This window comes from Branchiostoma lanceolatum, chromosome 14 (genome assembly GCF_035083965.1).
Source record: "Branchiostoma lanceolatum isolate klBraLanc5 chromosome 14, klBraLanc5.hap2, whole genome shotgun sequence".
In the NCBI taxonomy this organism is placed as follows: domain Eukaryota; kingdom Metazoa; phylum Chordata; class Leptocardii; order Amphioxiformes; family Branchiostomatidae; genus Branchiostoma; species Branchiostoma lanceolatum.
In genome coordinates, this window is record NC_089735.1 from 7,705,240 (window position 1) to 7,728,531 (window position 23,292).

General features: G+C 40.7%; 1 protein-coding gene across 7 annotated transcripts in view; it reads right to left on the minus strand.

The window, feature by feature from the left end:
- LOC136448526 (methylcytosine dioxygenase TET3-like) overlaps nucleotides 1–23,292 on the minus strand; it is a 43,622-nt gene that overhangs the window by 15,767 nt on the left and 4,563 nt on the right. For 4 of the 7 annotated variants that reach the window (XM_066448117.1, XM_066448116.1, XM_066448115.1 and 1 more), the window contains exon 3: nucleotides 18,535–18,591. In XM_066448117.1, the coding sequence (XP_066304214.1) occupies nucleotides 18,535–18,591 (57 nt within the window). Of the gene's footprint in view, nucleotides 1–3,209; nucleotides 3,318–18,534; nucleotides 18,592–18,818; nucleotides 18,995–19,058; nucleotides 19,182–23,292 lie in introns of those variants that run through there. The other 3 variants (XM_066448118.1, XM_066448119.1, XM_066448120.1) reach the window with 3 other exon arrangements.

The following is a 23,292-nucleotide window of genomic DNA, read 5'->3' on the forward strand; positions in this document are numbered from 1 at the left end:
CTGATGTGGACTAGACCAGGGTTGGGATGTGGTCTGGTGCGGTTCCTGGAGAAACCGGATTCTCCTCTTTAGACTGGGAACGGGAGGCGAACTAGTCCAGTTAAAGTGGACTAGTTCGGGTAAAGTGGACTGTGTGTAAAGCCGGTCCTACTGAGTAGGCACCTATTTGTCAGGGATCAAGACTTCCTTGATGTTTTATTTCTCATAGTTTCACACAGACATGGCCTAAGAGTGTCAGCAATACACATTTTGCAGCACATGCATAACAACTTGAGAGAAAGAACGTAATACTGTACTGCAAATATGGCATATATTCGCAAATAGAAGCATGTGTCTGTATTAGAATGCAGCTGTTTTTAGTTATCTTTCCATAGATGGAAGCTAAGTTACTACCAAAGAACAGACAATATCAATGATTTGGCTCATATAAAAGCATAAGAATAGATTTGTGGTCTGCTTGTATGTTCACCAAATCTTTACGTAATTCCTTCTTACAAAAGATAACATGAAAACCAGAGGCAGAATATATGCAAACTATACAGCTATTTTGACCAGTGACCTGGGCTGTCTCTAGGACCGTCCCTCCGTCCTAGGACAGAAATTTATTTGTTGGGAAGGAAAAATTTTCACCCCGTCTGTCAAAAAAATCTGAACTTTATGACATGAAATTGATGAAAATATATTTTTGCAAGCTGGAAATGACAGATTCAACAATGGAAATTATGGGCTCCTAAACAATGAGTGGGACTGGAAAGATTAAAATTGGAGACAGCCATGCTTGTGACATACATGAAATACGTTTTTGGTTCATATGGCATTAAATACAAAGTAAACTACATGTGCAGACACCACCTTGCCGCTGTGCTTTCAATTAGTGGCTTGTATTTGTGCCACCTGCAGGCTAAAGGGGCGGGACCCCAGTCTGCCCTTCCCAACCTCATTAGTGATGTCTGCCACTGCCACCTTGTTCTGATGACTACTGCCACTGGCTGGAAGGTTACATCCACCATAGGGAATAGCATATAAATGGCAGAGGCCAGACACTGTGTGCGCATAGTTATATGGAGCAGGACTGTCTCCAGCTTTCAATTTTTGGCTGCCTTACTCAATTATTTGCCAGCCCATGGTGTTGATTTCTGTTGTTAAGTCTGTCATTTTAAGCTTTATAGTTACAAAAACACATCTTCTTCAGTGTCATGAAGTACAGATTTTGGGGCGGACAGTGTACATTTTTTGTCCATCCCAACAAGCAAATTACCACCCCAGGACAGAGGGACAGCCCTGATATGGAGTCTTTATGATATGGATATTTCCTTTTTATGATATTTGTTCAAACATAGCACAAGCTCTATGTGACAGCTCTCAGTGACAGCATGATTTGTTTATAAAAACTCACCATCAAAACCTTCTTTATTACATTACAATGAACCTGTCATATCAATAATGCCATGCCTTCATTAAGATTTACTCAGAGAAGGAAAATTATCATGTTATATTTAGTGCTAGTGCACCAGCACAAAATAAGCCTACAAAGTCTGAAACCAATATTTATGATTTGAGTGAGTCAAGCACATTTATATCCTGGTGCCTTATCTAACTGAGGAGATACACACATGTGCATATTATCATTCTAAATCAAATGTCACATTGATTCAGAATTAATATAGATCACGCATAGATAGGAACATTATTATTGAAGTTATTGCAGCAGTCAAATCCATGCAATTACTAAGTGTCGGCAAGCAAGTCAAGGGGCCAGGGACAGGAAATCTGTTTCAAATGGAATTCTGGAGGGATGCAACATAAATTTCCAATTAATCCAACTCACGTACTTACAATTGTCAAGAAAATAATCATGAAACCTTTGGTCTACTTTATTAAGAAAGAAAAATATAGGCATGCTTCATTTTAGGCATGCTTCATTTACATGTAACAGTCTGTTTACAATTTACAGAGAAGAGAGTAGATAAAATCGAATATTCTTCGTACTGAAAGCAATTTATGGAATATAAAATATCAGTTTAGGATAAATCTTGTTGAAAACAAACATTTTTTTCCTGAAACAGTCTTAAAAGACCTCCTGATTAGCCACATTTTGATATTCACAAAGAAAGGAATAGAAAGAGAATCAGTGCATTTTACCCTGTGGAGCCCCTCCTTTGATGTATGTCCCCATATATAATGAGCCCTCAGGTATGAAAAATGATGTGCCCTGCTATCCGCTCACAGAGCACAACCTCCCTGCCTTACCGCATATGGAAAAATTCCTCGCTACTGGAAAAACCATCATGACTTTTCTCTTACTCACCTTTTACATAGGATAAATTTGAACCCAAATAAAGGGGTACACAGAAGCAGTGAAATAACTCAAATGATGTAATATTTCCTTGCAGTGCATATTATTCATGCAGTCACAAATTAAATGTACCAGCAAGATGGAAGCAATAATTTCTTTTACCAATCTCTTTTGGAAAAATGTCTACATTAGTGTGGGTTAAGGTAGAAAGTGGAAAATATAGAATTAGTTTGGCAGAGATCAATGTTTTTTGCTGAAAATCCATTTATATTCTCATAAATAATGCACAGGGGTCTGTCTGCATGCAATTTACTGCTCCAAGACCTCTACTCCTGAAGAGCTCCCTCCGCTCTGATTCTACCAGAGACGGAAACTAAACTTGAATGAAGAACGACACGCGACTGCGCTACTACGATAGTGCCCAGCCTGCGAACGCCACGTGTCCGATCTCAACGCCATCCGCAAGAACGCTCCACTAACAGAATTTGAGCAGCGCGCCAAAACGCAGACGAAGGTCATAAGCCGAGTATGACTTTGAGCGTAAAAGTGTTGGACTACGATAAACATACAGTCGTATGTCCCCCAGTCTCTTAATAGCCGCCGCAATCTTCTCTTCTAGGGTACAGAATAGCAACAATCTGACCTCTATACAAGAAATCGGTACCTGAATTGCTCTACATCCCACCTCTGCACTAATATTCACGAGCAACTGAGGGCGTACACTCGGTCTAGTACACTTAATGCCCACAGTAGTAAATGTTTGGAATTTAAATTTCAATGCCCAGGATGTCTTCTCCATGACACTAATCTGCTGGTAGAGCACCTTCCCTGAACAAAGAGGCACAACCATCATCTGGGTCACATGGTAATTTCCTACAGCAGAACCACCACACAAAATCATGCAAGAATATACCTGAGAAATGTCAGCCCTGCAGAGGTAAGGCGTGGCTCTCGGGAGGGAAGAAACCAAGAGAGAAATAACAGCTGCTTGTGCGAGGAATCTCCTGTGTTAGTCAGGTCGCCTGGCCTGCCAGCCTTTCATGGGTAGATAATGCTGATTTAATGTCACACAACCTCAAAGGAACCAATAATTGAGCCTGCTAGTCACGTGACCACAGATCGGTCCATCCTCGGCAGTGATGGGGGACGACAGGATCCTGTGCCTTTCTTACACAAGCCCGGTCTATGGAGATATCCAAAAACCCTTACCAAGGCCTGACTGCTTCCTCCATATATTTACATACTTCTGATCTAACCTTACAGGGAAGCTGCTAGAGTGTCAAGAATTTCATTTCCTCTTTTACATGTATTATATACAGTGACCTAACCACCAGCTAAATCATCAAAGGACTAAGATACCTGTTATCCTGTTCACAAACAGACATTATGTCAGTGGAAAATCTCTTTCTTTTCTGTAGTAAAAATAATTTCCTCTAAAATGGATGTACAGATGCTGAGGTATGAAGCTGTCTATATTACTCCTGTCATAAAATTATAATCAATAATGTAATGCTACACTCAGATGATTTTTCTGGGACACGCCCATTTTTTTCAGGATCTGCTATTCTTTCTCTTTTCCACAATATGGCTGAAAAATCTATAATTTCTCCTTGAACACATACCATTAAAACAGAAATTTCCCCTGCCCGGTAAAATAAAAAATATTTTCATGACATCAATGAATATATGTTAGCTCAACAAAAACATATATTTGGTTGGCATTTTCAGCTAGCCCGAGGGTATAGCTTCCATATAATGTGGTAACTAATAAAAGCAATAAATTCTTAACATAGGACAGCCTATATGCAAAACAAAGTGCAGCCCGCATCTCATTTTCACAGGGAAACAGAGTACATATCATCTTCAAGCAAACTGGACCTACTGTCCATGAATACAAAATCTCAACATATGAGGCCATAACAATGAAGTAAAACCTGAATTAGACAGCGATGACGTTCCCAGTACATCAAAATACAGATGAAATTAACTAATTGTATAAAAGTTTCTATAACCAAAAATCAAAATGCATGTACCGTATCATTACTTTAACATGACATTTGTAAGAAAGGTATTTTTATGGATAAAACATATCATTTATGATATTCCCATATCAGCTGAAAAAGTGGCCATGATTCATATTGAACTGTAAAATCATGAAAAAATATTATTGTCAACGCAAAGAAACATGATCCGTAAGACAAGGATCGGCTGAAGAGCATGATACGTACGAAGCGCAAGCCCGTTACAGAAACCACATGGTGAAACGTTGAAGCCTCCCATGGCATAGGGCCAATGACGTCAATTACTTATTAATATCAACGGGGAAACCCCCTCACTCATACCCGCCGCAACGCCATTTATTTGCGTACGGCCCCGCGGTATGTAAGAGACGGCCAACCACTTCGTATCTTTAGCCGGGGCTGCCCCAGAAATCGATCAGATCTTCCCACATAGATCGGGTCTACCATGAGAAATGTTCATGCCCCATACTTGAAATACACCAGAGATAAGTAAGCCTGGACGATTTCACATTCAAGGTCGCGTCTTCTCTCACCATCGGACGCTGTGCAACGAACGCTGTAGAGCACAGGACAACTTAGCAGATCACGAAAGCCCTCTGCGTACCCGCAATAGCACGTGGATTGACAACGTAGAGCGAGAAGGAGGTTGCTTGCTTTGCAATAGTAGCAATCATTGAGCGCTACAATATAATCTAACTGATCGGTTGTTATTGAACAGATATGAGGTAAATGAATACAAAGCATAACTGTAAGGCAGCTGTCTTCTACATTCTCTGGAAAACGTTTTCCGTTCATGAACAAAAACTGAGTATCTAACCAGCTGCCTACCCACCCATTCCTTCATCTGCATTTTTGCTCAGTACCGAACCATTGACCCTCCTCCCTCCCTATTCATCCATTTTTAACAGCCAGCCAAGAAGTGGGGAAACAGTAACATAGATCTACAATATTACCTTCAGGAGCTAATGCAGCCCTACAGTCTTGATGACACACACTTGTCTTTGCTTAACTGTATGGTCCAGGTGATGAGCATGTCTTGGGAATCTGGCCAAGTGTGGACTGCATACAGCAAAAATCCTTTTCCCAAAAGGTTGACCCCTGGGAGAATGATGCAGACTGGAGCCGACTGTGAGATTTACAGGACCCTGCTGCAGCCAGGGTTGCATTTGCAGCTGGATTCACAGCTCAATTACTGATCGATAGCAGCCCTGCAGACATTCGCAGCCCCTGCGCCCACAAAATTAGTCCAGGGGCCTGCATTAGAATCTGACTGTTGTTCTGCTTTCATGGGTAATCCTCAGCCACAAGCACAGACTGACACTGATTAATGCCTCCACTGGGGCTTATATAGCACAACCCTGCCTAATGTATGCAAAATTCGGGGCTTACCCTACATGTAGCAACCTTTCCTCCTGCTTCCAATGGGAAGCCGCTGTGGAAATTGGTAGTATTTTATTTCTGTCTGTGAGCTATATAGGAGTAGGAGATGGTTAATCAGAGGTGGTTTGATGGAGGGAGACTGCAGCCCCATCATGAATAGTCACTTGATGTGAACACCTCATTGATTAGAGTGGGACATTAGTACACAGGGTAAGGGGGCAAAAGGTCAGGCAGTAACATCTTATATCAGCAGTACGAACACTTTTTTTACAGAAATTACACCTTGTCAAGACAGCCTATTGAAATTGAGCTGACAAACTATCTTCTTTCTTTAACCTTCTCCCTGCTGTCAAACCCTGTAACCAATAGAGAATTGGTACCCATAGGGCTACTTCAGTGTGGTACAGGTTAAACTGTCAACATGAAGCAATTTTGGCACGAAAGAACTTGCTAATAAGGAAAGTGTGTCATAAAATGAAAGTGCTGAAATTTTGCAACCAACGCAATTTTTGTCTGACTTTGCCAGGGAATTTGGGCACTTTTTGGGGGCGACCCACTACAAAAACAGCCATGGTTCTCATTGCACAATAACATGATCATAACAAAGGAAGCATCATTTTAAAGGAAAATATATATGATTTCCAGTCATATTACACATTATGCTAATCACTGCAAAACAACGGACATATGGTATGATCACAGGAAATTTTGGCACTATTCTTTTACCACCCACTCACATAAGTAGCCCTCATGCTCACCCCATGGGCGTACAATCATAACAAACAGGATATCATTGAAAAGGGCAGGCAATTAGCTTTCCAATGATATATAATACAATGCATTCGATATAGTATCTATGGAGATATGACCAAAATCTAGTTTGCAAACTTTTCGTAGCTGCGGAGAAGCCCTCCTGTAACTGAATCCCCCATTCTGCTTGGGTGCTATTCAATGCCTTATGTAATGACAATAAAGTTAGGGCACCAGTGGGTGTCAGGAATCTGGACTAGAGCCAGGTGACCTCACAACCGACACTTTGTTGTCCTGGGCTAAGGTTGCCTTCTGTCTGCGACTGCTTGGGTATTGACTCTATGTCTGGCCAAGTTCCAGGCTGCAAGCATGCACTTGTTGTACAACAGCATGGTTCGTTCGTTCGTTCCTTCAGGCTCTTTTTGTGCCTAGTGACACATAGGGCAGAAAGTTTCCTTGCTGTTTCAGTAGCAGAGTATATTTTTTCAGGAAGGGGTTTCTAGCCCTCCCCCTTTAAGTTTAACATGCTTGAGACACCTCCTTAAACATGGGACCTCCATTTTACGTCCCATCGGAAAGACGAGTGCAGCCCCAATAAACATGTCCAAAACCCAGGATTGACCCAGGGCCCTCCAGAGCATAATTCAACCACAGGAAAATATTGTTATCGTACAGTACATTGCACTGCAAAATAAAACTTGCACTCAAAATGCTTTTTTCTGTTTCGTGCAATACATGTATGTGTTTCATTATACAGAACCTGCATATTTCTAGCCTACAAAGTACCAAAAATACAATGTACACATAGAATAAAGGCATATTTGTACAATTGTAAAGGAGCAACAATATAAGGTGTCCTATTCAATAAATACTTTCTATAACCAAACTAAAAAAAAGTAAGAAGGAAATTATCCCTCTAAAAAAACTGATATTGATATTCTGAGCAATTTCAAAGTCAGTAATACCCAAAATTGAATTTGCAAACCTTTTCCAGAACAGTGCAATTATTCCAATTAGTAGCAGTGGAAAATCTGCCTACTTAAAAACATCACCCTCTCTGGGGACCCCCTTAGTTTGTGAGCACCTGTTAACCAGTCTGAAAACTGTCATTCACACTTCAGCATTACCATGACAACACACCCCAATTTCCTACACAATGCACTTTACCAACTACCTAATTAAGACTAATACACATTGACACAAAACAATACTGTAATTATGTTTTAGATGACCTCTGGTATCCTGTACAAGGATAGAATAAATGCATTGAATGAAGTTCTAGTACTTCTACTTAAGTACATATATGGGACCAGGATTCAAGTCTATGTCTGTTTCTTTTGCATTCTTTTAGCTTGCCTATTTTGCAAGTTGTTCAAACTTTGCCACAATGTTAAAAAAAGTTTCTGCACCTTGCAGGTGGGTAGTGTGATATTTGGAGCCCCCAGAATTTTGCGTGCTACCACATTTCACACTTCCCATAATCCTTCTCGCAACTTCACAAAATGCACTGTCTGGGTACCTGCTGGAAAATGGGGGTGCAATATTTTTCTAAGCGCAAAACACTGCTTAGATTGGCACATGCATTGTTTATGTACAAAAAATGTAGGCTAGTTGCCAAGAAAAACACTGCAACAGTCATTATTTATTTCAATATTCTCTGAAAGGAAAAATGAATGTAACCTAAAGTGGAGACAGGCAAGCCCAACATTTACAGTTAATAACACATGCACACATGTATTCCCTCCAGGGCAGCTCACAATTACTTCCCCTAAGGTTTGTGTACAGTCTACTGAACAACCAACAGGCAAAAGTCTGCAATGGATCAGGTCTTGTCCCTTCTCTGTCATATTTCCCCTCAAGCTAAACAACCCAGACAGACAGACAGAACCAGACACTACTTTGACAATCAAAGGTCACACTTGGCAACCTACTGACTTTCCAATGTCATTCTCATCCTCAGATACCACTGGAATCCTCTATTTCCTCCATTTCAGTCCTAACGTCTTCACAAAAATAAGAACCTTCATTTAAAGAATTCCCCAAGGAATCGAAACTTGAGAATAAGTTTTAGATAAGCGTTAATGCTGATGAAGGCTTGTATTGGAACAGACGAATTTAGTAAAGTGTAACTGCATTTGTGTGTCACAGAAAGGTTTCCTACTATCCAACTCTGTAGACAAAGGAATACATCTGCATGGGGACACCAAAATAATTAACTTAGATAAAAATGGCTTCAGGCCTCAGGCAATAACCAATTATGGCACAGGTTTCTGAAGGGAAACATGCCTTCTTGTTCAGATCTGCGTGAACTTTGTAACTAAATCCATACTAAGTGGTTTTAAACCAATAATCATCGCAAATTGAAGATTCTGAAACTTGCAAAAGGTCCTATGTATTCAAGAACCTGTGTGTGTGTGCATACTGTCTTCTACTACAAGCAAGGCTAAAGGAACAATACAGCACCTGAAATATGAGCTCACTTAAAGAAACCACAAGAATCTCACAGGTCTGCAAAACAAACCGCAAAACGTCTGAAAGGTCACTAGGCTGACAGAAAGAAACCTTGCTTCCAGCTAGCTTGCTTCTGTCAAAGAAAACCCTCAAAACCTCTACTAATAATAATACTTTGATTTGCAAGAGACATGCTAGAAATGAGTGCTGTAGAACTATAGGGACCATGATTTGGGCAGGAAATGTGTACACAGCAGGAACATTTGGTAACCAGACAGGTCTACCAACACAAATAAAGCAGCAAGTCGGCACCGCTGTGTCCTTGAAAACTCAGTATGGTTATCAAGTCTTTTCTGCATTAATGTAGGTGGCTTACATGGCAGCTCTTTGAGATTCTTTGCTTTGGAGGGTGTGTAAACTAGCTGAGAAGATTTCTATTGGGGCAATAGGAGGTTTTCACACTTCCGTGCAACATGTGTCCACACCAAACAATTCCCGCTGTGAGGGAGTCCGTAAAGCGTTTCACTTCATCTCACTGATATAAACTTTGGGCCAGAAGTGTTCCCTTGTCTTCATTAGATACCAATTTCCTGTAATCCTTGCCTTGCCAATTCCAGAAGATCCTGAATGTTATATGAGGATTGTCACCTGTATCTGAGCTCTACAATTTACAAACCAGAGTGCTTCCTGATCCATTCTGTATATAGGTATGCTTATGCCATGTCTACCTTCCAACTCCTATCATCTGTAAAACAGACTCCAGCTGTTGCCACACTCACTATCTGAAGGAGGGTCTGCCATGGCTCTATCTGTGAGGCATAGCAAGCTAGCTTCACCGTTAATCGTAGCTGGCCAGTCTACTTAAACCTCAAGAATTGTGCGTAAATTAATTGTTTGTTATCCAGAATTCATCGTTAAGCGTTATTGACAAATTCTTTGTATTGCATAGTCAAACACCAGATTGCATAGAAGTAAAAACTGAACGTCTGGTCGTGTCACTGTTTGCAGCCTAGTTGTAACAATAAAGATACCCAAATCTAGTGCAGTGTGTAGGAATGCGTGTCAATTTACATGTTAAAGTAAGCAATGCTGGCCCTCCTAAATTTACCTTTACGCGTTGCTCGCCCTCCTAAATTTGTTATACCGCTAAGTATTGCCACCCCCATGCAGACCCTCCTAAAGTGGAGTCAGGAAAAGATTTTCCAGAGCCCAACAATGTTTACTGCTGCTGTTTACAGTATGTCTCCTGCAACATTCTAAGTTGTGTGCACACCCACAAATCTAACCCAATATCTCTTACTTCTGGATAACATTGTTCCAATCCCCACCCAAATGCTACAATCTACAGAATCTATGGTTCTAAGATGGAACCAACACAAAACCAACATGGATTAGGCATTTGTAACCAAGGATTTCACTGGACAACTGTTGCTTTCCCCTTACAATGTCCACCAGTGTGCTAAACATTTACTTGCCTTTTCACTGCAGTAGGTATTAGTTAGTCAGTCCTTCTGATGAAGTTTGCCTTCATCGCAGTACACATTAGTTAGTCAGTCCCCTCTGGCAAAGGTTTGCACGCAACCAGACAAACAGGCAGACAAAATAATATGTGCACCAGGCTGAGGTCTCCAAAGGCCTAGTAAGGTCACAGGGTTGAGTGATTCCATTCTTTCCAAGCTGTCAATCAATGCAAATGAGCCCACTGCAGCCCCTGGCCTGAATGGACTAGTAAACAAATGCTTACCTTCTGTTATTTCTGTCCTCAGTTTGCTTAATGTTATCAGTTACATGAACAATGGCCATGAATTACAAATACAATGCAGGTCGGTTTTCTGTAATGGTGGCCACATGAATCTGTATGGCTTCTGTAGTAAAGAAAAGGCTGTAGTCATGTCTAATTACTGTTCTATAGCTTGGGTTAATGGTTTGCTGTTTTTATTCATATCTTAATATATCAGGTGTATTTGCAGCCAGTGCCACAGGCAGGTACCCAATGTGTAGGGTAATGAGGCTGTTTAACGTGTTCGAGGCACCTCCTCGAGCACGGGACCCCCGTTTTACGTCCCTCCCGGAAGACGATTTCGTGGAAAGCTTCGTGAGGCTACAGCAATCCGGACGTCCTTGGTTGGTCCCCCATCCAAGCACTGTCCGGACCGCGCGTTGCTTAACTTCCGAGATCGAGGGATCGGGTGTATCCAACGCGCCACGCGGCCGTATGCGTGAACACTGGCCTTCTTTCCAAGGCAATCAAGGATATCTTGAAAAAATTTCTCCCAGAACCTACTATGCAAGCTTGCTATATTTACATATTATCCAAATAATGGTTTCATCATCGATAGTCAGTTAATGTTTTAGAAATTGCCATAGTTCACCAACAACACTAAATTAACTTCGTATTCTGCAAACTTGTACATTAATAATCTGTTTTCATTTATGTTGAACATTTTTAAAGAAAAAGCTCAACACTTCTTAATTACAATCAAAATCTTTTGGGATTATGTTCCTAAACAAATGGGTACTATGATTATACATAACCTTGAGAAGACAAAAACGCCTTCCAATACCATGCCCTAGGCACAGTGGATAACAACCCACTGACCCTAAGGGCTCAAAAAAGGCTATGGGGGGACTACCTTTAAACAAGAACAGGGGAAGGTGGCAGTGACATGTGAAGGTCATGTTCCTGTGTTCAGAGAAATATCTGATGTCTGCTCACTACTAATAGCTTATTGCTAACAATTGACTGACAGCAGGCCCTGCCAGTCTTGGTACCAGATGCAGACCCACATTTCTAGGTTATCTAATGCCGTTTCAGGTTTTCGTGCCTCCCCCCCCCCATATTGCCCCTGTCCTGCCTCCATACCAATGTTAACATCTCACAGTCATGAACACCAGAAATACACTCAGCCCACATTCAGAAGGGTAGGGTTCTGACCCAACAGTGTAATCTCCCGTCACAACAACCCCTTTCCAGACTACACATATTCAGATCAGCTGCTCGAATTACAGGGGCTACATGCCAACCTTTATGGGGAAGCTACCCATAGAATGAACTGAACTGCTACACCTTAATAATAAAGATTCCCCTAAAAACAGTCTAGCCTTGGTTTTTACATCATCTTTGAGAAGGATGCTATTTTCAACCAGAAAAGGCAACAGTGTTTGATCAATAAAGAATTAACATTTTGAACATTTTATCAATATCCTTGAGGATACCAGTGCCTTTACTCCAAATACATTATTTCCTCTGCTTGGTAGCAAGCTATTGAACTAACTCCTCTTGGTTTCAGTTTTTCAGCTGTTGCTGTAGGATTTCAACAAAGCAGCTTAAATCCTTATAGAGGCTCCACTCCAGTACCTACAAATGCCCCCAATTCTGCGGCCTTCCTATTTGGTGTACTTTGGTCTTTCCCTGTTGAATGCCAGCTGGATCTGTGACCTATGACCCAGACATGACGTCACACCAATATATCACAAAGCCTACCCAACCCCTGCTCTTGCATAGTCATGAGCCGGTTATTCCAAAAGCTAGCTGTAGGGGGAACAGGTACATACAAAAGCCAGTCTTTGAACAGATTACTGTGGTACATTAGAAAAGCTTTAAAACAATACAGGACAACTCATTCTACCTAAGATTTGTACCTTTTTGAGTTTATACTGACAATAGATTCTATCTAAGGCTTCTAGCTGAATTTTTGGTTGTTCCACGCAAAAAAAACAAGGTAATTTTTCTTATTGCGTATCTTTTCAGGTTGGCCGCATTATTTACCCTGGTAGGATTTTGTTTGTTGCTGTTATATCACTGCCAAGACAATTGTGCCAATGACCACTCAACTACTTTGCCCTTGCATGGCATTTTAAACCTAGTAATGCTGGCATACTGGCTGGACTGTGCATCCTTCCAGTCTGAGGTCTGACCTTATTCCACCCAACAAGAAGAAGCCGCAAACAAGAACACAGTTGGAAAAGCCTATCAAATGAACGGCCATTTCAATACCTACATGTACATTGCACCTCAAAATGGGCAGGATGAATCTTACGAGCACCAATGATAGCACTACATACTGCCGACTTCAGAGGTGGCCTTAAGCATTCGCACAAATTTTATGAAATGCATACAAATCTTATGAAAAATGCACAAAGCTGCTTAGCACCATGCGAAAAAGTACAAATCTTATGGAAAATAGACACAATTTCTCCAAACTGCTGCCTGGGTCATGAGACAAAGCATAATATCCGAGACATCCAAGTAGATGGTGTCGCGTGCCAAAAGGAACCTCACAGGCTATAAAAGGCGTCTTCATGTCTTCAACACTTTGGGGGCAGAAACACAAAGAAACATACCAGGAATCGAACCAGTCACCTCTCAATCCCATGTCCGCTACTCTAACCACTTATCAGTGACACCAGGCATCATTGCCAAAATTTCACAATTGTTTGGTTTGCAGATGTGGATGTTAAGGTGTGATATTAGCAGCTATTAAGACTGGCAGAAATACCGTAGGAGTTCTGTAAGACAGGTGTAGGTATTCCGTCCGTTCATAATGCAGTAGCCGCTCAGTTGACTACATTCTCACGGGGTCATCTGAGGACACTGGCATGATGCCCGCAGAAAACGGAGCTGTCCTATTTGTGCGTCATTTGTTATAAAGTGTGATTGAGCAGAAGCAACTAGTCTGTATAAACGTGACTAAATCAGGCTAAGAAGCGACATGCTGACGATGTCATCCAGATAAAAACTTTTCATTGGATGTTGTAAAAAGCAATGCTGCAATGTTTAAAAAAATGCATTCTCTTTGTTGACGATGTTCAAGCCTTTAACATACACATAACCTGACTATGTTTACTATTTCAAAGTACATTTTTTTGCGGTAAACGTAAAGAATAAAAACATGAACAAGTAGGAAGACAAATACTTTAATTTGTGGTTGATAGGTGCCCAGAATGGTAAAAGTGTTTTGTTGTTTTTCTGGTAAAAATGAAGTGGGCAAATCCAAGAACCAAGAATTCAAACTGATGCGGAGTTTGTAATTTTTTCAGAACAATTTGTGACATTGAAAAATACTTCGGTACAACTGTACAGTTCAGGAGCACCCATGAATGGTATTATGACATACACGTTTCGCACGAAAATCTGTTGTTTGTGTTTTAACTTTTGTTGCACGTATTCTTCAATCTTACAATTTCATTACAATTCTGGTAAGGCAATCATGTACCAGGGAATCCTAGCGTTCGCCCATTGAAACCAACTTGCTATCAATCCCATACATACAAGGCACAACACTCAGATGAATATTGAATACCTTCAAGTTAGTAGTAGAAGCACGACAGCAATTTACAGAATGCCAAACTATCCGCCACACTTTATGGGAAACCTGTCGCCGTGGAGGATTAGTCTTAAATCTTTTGTCGTGCCCGTTTTTGCACCGTTGTAATCTTTTTAACTTGCTAAAGTAAGCATCCAGGGTAGTAGCTATGAGTCCCATATAAGGCACAATATTTTGATAAACACTGAATAGCTCCACACAGTAGAAGCACAACAGCAATCTAGAGAATCACTATGGTTAAGTCTTATATCTTCTGTTGTGTCCATTTTTGCACCGTTGTAATCTTTGAAACTTGCTTAAGTAAGCACCCATGGTAGTACTAGTAGCTATCAGTCCGATTTAAGGCACGATATTTTGATGAACATTGAATACCTTCGTGTAGTAGTAGCATAGCGGCAAATTTACAGAACGCTGTGGTTGATAAGTCAACTGTTATGTCTGTTTTTGCACCGTTGTAAGCTTTGAAACTGGCTAAAGTAAGCACCCAGGGTAGTAGCTATCAGTCCCATAAAAGGCACAATGTGTTGATGAACATTGAATACCTTCGCGTAATAGGCAATTTACAGAATCGCTGTGGTTGATTAAGTCCTACATCTTTTGTTGTGTCCGTTTTTGCACCGCTGTAAGATTTAAAACTGTCTAAACTAAGCGCTGGATAGTAGCAACATGCCGGTCCGTGTACAACGATGACACGTGGTGGTTCGTTGTTCCCCGTGCTGATGTTGTCGGAGCAGCCGTGCTGACCTACTTCATGTGAGGTCATTTGAGGACACTGGCACTTTGCCTATGGAAAAAGGATTGGTCATAATGGCGTCACTTTCGGTCGACAACCTCATGCACTTTGTTAGCTTCTTGGCAATGGAAAAAGACGTGAGGTGGTCTTTCGACCTAGGGTTTCACACTGCAATGCAGCCTGCTGGAATCTTACACCGTGTGGGATTGAACAGTTGATACCACAAAAATTTACCAGCACAACTTTGACCGCTGAGGTTGACATCGTTTACTATAGCAACTTAACACAGTGCGGTCTGCAGTATACAGAACACCTCACAAGTTTCCATTCAACTTTATGTGGAAATCCTACCTTCTATACTTACAGATTCACATAAAGAGCACAAGTTACCATGTAGCAAGTAACATTGGCTCATGTCTTCTGTTGTGTTTCCCACTGTGAAACTTTCGTTTGGAGACAGATTAACTATTTGAAAAAACACCTGGGAGAATCCTCTAAAGAAAACGTATGATGGTTTTACCATTTTTTCTCAGCCTTATCAACACAAAATAGTACTTCAGTGTTAAGGACTTGATTCCCATTTCCCACTGTACGCCGTACATAAGTTTGATAGCACATTGAAATTTGGAATTACTAAAGTCATTGTGAACACAACTCTTAACTAACACTCTCTTTCAATTTTCTTTCTACTGGAATACAAAGCTTCTAGCACCATGTTTTCCTTCCCCTAACAGAAACCACAAGCTTTGTTACTTCTCATGAATATAACAGACAATAAAACCACAAAATAGTTGCAGGCACATCCCTTCGATTTCATAATGGTATGGGATGGTTGTGAATGATTGGCATTTCTAGTATTTTTACCATTGATTATCGTTCGCCTAGCTACACCTTACCCTAATTATGTATTATCAATGGTATGGTATGGATGATTGGAATTTTGCCATAATGTTACGCATGCACGCTCACTGAATATCTTTTTAACTCTTTGAGACTGATATTTTAGCTAGTATCATATTTTCTACCATGTTTGTGATTGCAGCTAGATAGTTCAGTTTCCCTTTAAAAAAGGCACAATTCTGCCTCTATGAAACTTCGACCCATGGACTTCAGTGTGTTGTTTTAGTGTCTCTCACCTGTGTTGTAGTTTTCCGCAAAAGCCGAAATCACAACACCCCCACAAAGCAATGTTTTGGACATGCTGTGCAAATATCAACCTCAAACAAAACAAGATCCCCCTCCAGGGCGTGCCACTGTACCTCAGTGTCTCACGTTTCAGGATCCACATTCAACCTTTAAAAAAGACACTCCCTTTAATACAGGTGCCATATTCTAAAGTGGAAAATAAGACAAAGAAACCCATGGACATCTGCCCATTCAATAGCTAAACACTCCGCAAGACTTATACTTTCAAGGGTCCAATTTTTCATGCCATTTTTTCTTAGACCCATTTGGGCCATCTTAGCCAAAATACACATGGTCCTTTTGTTGAATTTTCCACACAAAACAAACCCCACAGTAGTACAAAACAAATACCCCGGAATTGTCATCAACCATGCAATGTAGAAACCACCAACCATACTTGCCAATGTATTTCTGATGAGTGATCTTCATGCAGGGTTTTAAACATGTTCTGGTTTGATGAGCAAAGCCTCCCCCTGAAAGGGTACACTCTGCATTAATTAGGTGGGGCCTCATAAGGGGGCTGTTTACATTATCAAGCTGGCTGCTAAAGACCCACAGTTGGACAGTTGGCAGTGGTTTATGGCAGTTAACTAAAGATGCAGAGATAGGAGGGGCACTACCACAGCCTTTCAGACAGGAATCACCTTGAACAACAGGCTTTCACGCCTGCAATATTTGTACAACATTAGAGCCAAGACAATAATAGCCTCCCCAGGGCTTCCAAGCCCCTCACAACACAAACAATGCCTGAGCCTGGCTTCATTAGCACTTGTATGAGTGCCTGGATGTAACCATACTGCTTTTCATTTTCCCCAGCAATCTCCTTACAAATGGACAAGAGCTGCTACATGTGCTATATGGCTTGCATGCCAGGCAATCATGTGCTATGTAGCTGTGTCTCCATAAAAGTCATCTGTTTCTATATTTGGTTGGAAATATCATAATTCCATATGTCCAATGCCCCTTGTTTCGTCTAGCACTGAGTAGCAGTGCACAAGTATCTATAGTTTTGTATATGAACACGAGAAACTCAAACCTATGGGCCTCAAACTAATAAATGGGTAATTTTTCCATGGTTAGGAAATATTCAATGCTATTCCTTGTACATGAAAGGAAATCCTCCATTCATTTCCAACAAAATGGTGGCACAAATTTCTAACCTAACAAAAACAACAGGTAAATTGAAAAAAAAAAATTGCCAGGTCATTACACATGCAAATGGACAGGAAACGGAAGCTAGTCTGATAAGTTTACCTCTCCAATCCAGGTCAACAATTATTCAGAGTTATCCACCCTACCAAACCGGAACATGAAAATGATATGTGCCTTCTCACGGCCACTACTGATCTTTCTGTGCAGGGCTACATACCAAGAATGGTTGCACAGTGAGCCTTGGAGCATGGTAACGTTAACTACAATCCAGCGAGGGAACAATACTTCTGCCTTTAAAATGGGTAAAAAATGGCACAGGGTGAGAATGGCTCTCATTGTGTCCACCACCGTGTTGAAAAATGACTGTTCACCGGAAAGACAAGAGGCTTTTGTCGCAAAAAGTCAAACTGACCACAAAGAAAGGCTGACCTTGAAATAATTGGACTCTGCATGGCCAGGAAAAAAGAAAAGGGGCTAGGATTCACCACATGAATAAACAAGAAGCTCTGGCACGGACATAGAAGCATATATCCAAATGCTAGTATTTACATAAATACCAGAAGAGAAGATATACAAAGATATGTTTGGATTTGTATACATTATACAGCCTAAATAGAAGCCCTCACAAAGCATCATTGATTTCAAATTACAAGAACTAGGCAAGCTTGCAAGATTGATGAGACAAGCTGGAAGTCATCAATACACAGCGAACAATTGGGCACAACTCTTCCAACAGAAGAGAATATCATACTGTGCACATACATGTAAGGTATAGAATATGTCACATTATACATGTACATACATGTCTCAGTAATGTAGTCTTCACAATCGGTCAGCCATATTCGATAGTTTCATCTTTTAGCAACCTTAAGAAGTGGAGTGTTCTCTGTGTTTCTAGAACATGGACATTGTTTTACACTGTTCGGATTTCAGTATAGGGGCCTGAATATAACAAAGCACGACTGGGGCCCATTCAGAGGAAATGGGTCCCAATGTAGGCTGTTTCTCTACTGGTAGTGCCAGTATTCATTATGTGGGAAATTTTGACATCACCTAATCAGTATCTGTAGCAAATATAATGTGTGGGAACAACAATGCCGGTCTACATGCTAGCACAGGCATAGGTGGATACAGAGGGGGGTGGGGGGTGACTGTGGGGTCATGATAAATTACCAGCACGGTCATGAGCAATGGGAAAACTTTGGGAATAAAGGACAAAATTATACAGCAGGACAATACCGTTTTTGTCTGAGCCTTCTTTGTCCTCTGCTCCATGCCACTGCTTGTTGTCCCAACCTGAAAAGGAAAACAGACATTAAACACTGAAGGAAAACAGAAAATTTGGATCTATTACGGACACAATGCATTCTGTGCACGAGATGACCCTCCGTGGAACCATATTGCACTCTGCAGCAAATATTTTTGCCACACACAAAGCAAACAAAACATCCCAGCTACATCTTTTACCATCCAAAAAAATATCCAACAATTTTTTCACCATCTAACACAAATGTAATACCCACAGATTCAAATTGCAACTGTCTCTACTGACTTCCAGGCCACCACATGCCAGTGTCATGGGAAAATCCTTGGTGGGGCTTTAGGGGCAACCTTTCCAAGATGGCTACTGCCGGCCCCGGCACATCCCTCTGACCCTTTCTAAAGCAAACCAATGGAACCAACAAGGGGCCCACATCCCTACAAAGATACCCAACCCTGTACAACAGTTGGAAGGCACTAAAAATTCACCAGTTTAAACCTACAGTTCACTCTGGCCTCATCTTCCGGCACAATGGCCCCAGCAGCTGTCCATTAATTTTCACCACTCTCCTGTGCAGGCCACCATTATGTCAGCCAATACCCTCTGCAAATAGCCAAACAGAGAGGCGCTCTCTGATTGGCTGCCATTTGTATACATTCCTTTTATAGGAGTAAGGAGACCCGTATCACCTAAAGCCTATCCAGGAAGATGATACCATTTCTGTCAGGGGGAGATTTTTAGATAGAAGTCCCTCTTTGAGGGATACTTTCAGTACATTTTAGTCTACTTACTTATAACACATGATGACAGGGCTCTAGTGTTTTTAGTTGTTACGAATGAATGAATCTCTCCTAGAAGGAGTTCTCAGAAAAAATAACCAAATGTTTTCAATGGGTAAAATCAGATTGTTCAATTCAGAAAAATGCGTACAGTACTGTCTGGGCATGAGCATCAATTACGGTAAGCAGGCTTTGTTTAATTCATCACATAAAAAGCGAACAATTTTGATGGGGGAGTATTTGACCCTTCCAAAAATGCAACTCTATCCATACAGTATTTGTCTATTCCACTAATAAAGATCATGAGGAACAAATGTACATATGATATCAAAGCTTCTGACGCTGTTGCTATGATGCTAAATGGTTGCTATGAAGACCGTAATATTGACAGGTCAAAAGTACCAAAGAAAACTTGAAGTCAATCTTAAGACAGACCAACAAACACAGAGTGGCAACTTCAAACAGGTCTTTAGACCAAGAGCCTCTTTGTTAAGACAAATTTTTAAAAAAAATGATTATTTTAGGACAGTATTTCGAATTTTGTAGCAATTTTGGGCAGAAAAATAGAAATGTCCACCAAATTATTAACTGTATTAACAAATTTATGCACTTAAGATTCTTCAGTAGGTAACAATCCAGCAGTTGAACATTATTATAAATCTACAATATTTGTGTACCATAAACAATTATTCACACATGTTATTTTTCCTGTTTCAAACTTTGCTTGTAAAAATTAAAGATAGAGTGAGAGAATTACAGCAATGTTGCAAAGCTAGACATGTAGTGCATGGAGGCTTGTGTCTTTGCAGAAAATATTTTCAAATTGCAAAACAAAATTGTGACATTCTGCAATATTGCAGAACACCGGAAAAAAATATTTCTACCACTGATATCCTGTATGCATTCTCTGACTGACCCTCTCACGAAAACCCCCAGTACATATTTCCTACCTCTCTTAACTTGTTGACCAGGAAATTTGCTTGTTGGGTTGGAAAAAATTTCAGGCCGTCCGTAAAAAAAAGCTTGTATTTGTATTTTTGTACACTTAAGATAACAGATTTAACAACAATAATTAACAAGATGGGCTCCCAAAAAATAAATATGACAGAAAAATATTTAAAGCTAGAGACAGCCATGTTCTCAAGCTTTTCCATATCATATACAAGTAATCATGTCCAGAGCATCTCCGTTCCACTTCCAGTATATATTGTTGAGCAACATTAAAGGACTTAAAGAAACCTGACGACATCTGCCTCCCAACTCATTTTAGGAAAGTCAAACGATACTTGATAGGACAGATGCAAGAGCCATTAACCAGTTTTTATGTTTAGAAAGGTTGTCAATAATACCCCGAGATTTCTCTGGTGTTTAGTGTTGCTCTTGCCTGGCGGCTGTACCAGTTGGGTTGGCTTGAGGACCAAAGGGCAACCCCTGTCTGGGACTATTCCACTGTCGACGCGGAAGGGGTGCAAGGTCGTAGGTCAAGATGAGGTCAAGGTAGGACTTGCCAAAATATTCCGCAACCACTTATCACGGAGACAGTCTGTTTGTCAGGCATGCCTTGTTGGTTGTTAAGAGAGCAAACAAAGTGACTGCCTGTAGGACTAAGCCTTGTGGGTTCGTACACTGAAGTCCATCGCAGCAAAGTTGCAACACGCTGCATTTTGGGAGGTGGTCTATTCCCAGACACTACGTAGTGCAGTCACTTTGCTTACGTTCACACCATCCTAACAAGGAGACACGTGTTTGGATTGTTTTGTGGGACAGGTTAGTGGTATAGTAACTAGCTATTACCATAGCGCCTTGGGCAGAGAAACAACCCAGTCAGCGACGTACACAGACATGAGGGCCTACATGGGGGAATCCTAGCCATGCTTAATGGTAAATTTAGTAGGCCTGGCAATGCTTAACGGTAACCTTAATTTCAAGAAGTTCGGAAAGGTTTTAATGCCAAATTGAATTAGAATGCACCTTTAATAGATGAATAAAAAAGAATTAGAATTTTCTTTATAATTGGCTCAATTACATGCAAGGTTTTTCTCTTTCTGACCGTCTTTTATGCCAAACATTTTTCCAATGGGTTTAATCCCGCCCAGTTTTTCACATTAGTTTTACATCGAAATGATATTTTTTTGGAGAGGTAAAAGACACCAAACTCAGGTCTTGTACTAAGTTGTTGCTGATGGAACATCTTTTCACCCCAAACACAGTTACTTTGCATCAGAATAATTCCCTGGAATGAGCGGTCACTTATAAACTGGAAAAATAATAAGAACTACCTAGTTTGGCTGGTAAATTACTTTGTGGTTCAACAATGTACAATTTAGAGTCTGGCCCAAAACAGTAATGACATGGTAGACCATCTAGACTGCCAAACTGTCAAATGCTTTTTCACTTGACTCTTTGACCAGGGTGTGACCCTTGGTTGGTCCTTGGATACCTCCAGTTTTACACTGCATGTGTCCATCTTTAATGACCAGATGTTTTGTTGCCCTGTTTCTTCTGTCCGCTGACCATTTTGCTGACCAACAGAAAAGCTGCCGGCGAGTGCTATACCTCAGGCTTGTAACTGCTATGGAGACAGAATACGAGCGGATGAAAAGGTCTCCATAGGCAAACCCCATGCCCTGCTGGTTGACAAGAAAACATGACCTAATGGAGCACAAGAGTCTTTCAACTGGCATCACAATGGCACAACCAGCATTCATTAATGGCAGATTCATTAAGGCACTAAGCTAATAGCTGCTCTCTATTCAAGGAAAGGGGAGCAAGACCAAGCTGTCGTAGAGCAATTTCGTGGATCCCACTGCATGCTGGGAGGCACAAGGCACTATGGGTAGCACAGGGGGCCCAAACCTACACCACTTTTTCCTTACGTTAAAAGCTGATCAAGACCAAAGTCAGACAGACACAACAACCGAAAGAAAGCTCTACTGCAGTACCAAGGTCATACACCAAGGGGCCCAAAATTGACATTGACCTTCATCTTCTCAAGACTAACTGACATACCAAATGTCATCACAATCCATCCAAAGGTTCTTAAGTTACTGACCACAAATATCTGAACGCACAGACAGACAGACAAACACACACACACACCAAAAAGAATACCTCCATTTTTCATGGAGATAATAACACTATAAGTTACCATTACAACTTGCATGCTGTCTGTTGTCTAGGCTATGTTATCCTACTTAATTCATGATTTTACTTTTATTTCAGTATGTTAAAAGATGTGTGCGGAAGGATATAAAAGAGTTTTACATTTTGTACAGTTTTTGTTTTGGGATTCTTCTTTGTAATCATACAGGATACAGGGAATGGTTGCTTCTTCCTAATGGTTTGAGTCAAGCAGTAAAAATAAGAATGAATGGATGTAAAGGAACTTTTCTTTGTTCAAGTACATGTATCATCAAACCAAGCAAAGGCTCAATAACTCCACCTGTGGTTTTATTCGGAACTGCAGAGGAGTTGATCCTCTACATTTCTAGACATTTTCTAGCACGGTGTTGTGTTACAAACATCTTAACTTGCAAATATAAAGTTCAGTTAGATATATGAAAATATGCCAAGCCCTACAACATTTATCTCATAAAAATCCTTCCATACATCATTACGTTTTCGTTGATAGAAATAAGTGCTGTTTGAAAGAAAACTGGCAGCGTTCCAAAACTACCAAAATAATACCTGCAAACAGTCAATTATGCATAACCTACCACACCTAAAACATTAACTCCTTTCTCCGGCACAAGACTGTCTGCATATATATATATATACTCACCTCTCCAAAATGCCCTCAAGGAAGTAGAGGAGGCCAGATAAAGTAAAGTAAAATAAGTAAGAGGGAGTAAAAATGATATGTTTTTGTATAAAACAGCTAGCAGCAGTAGCCACTGGATATTGGAGATTTCTTTTTACGCAACCAGTAAGTTTCACCTGCTGACGTTACGGAAGCAG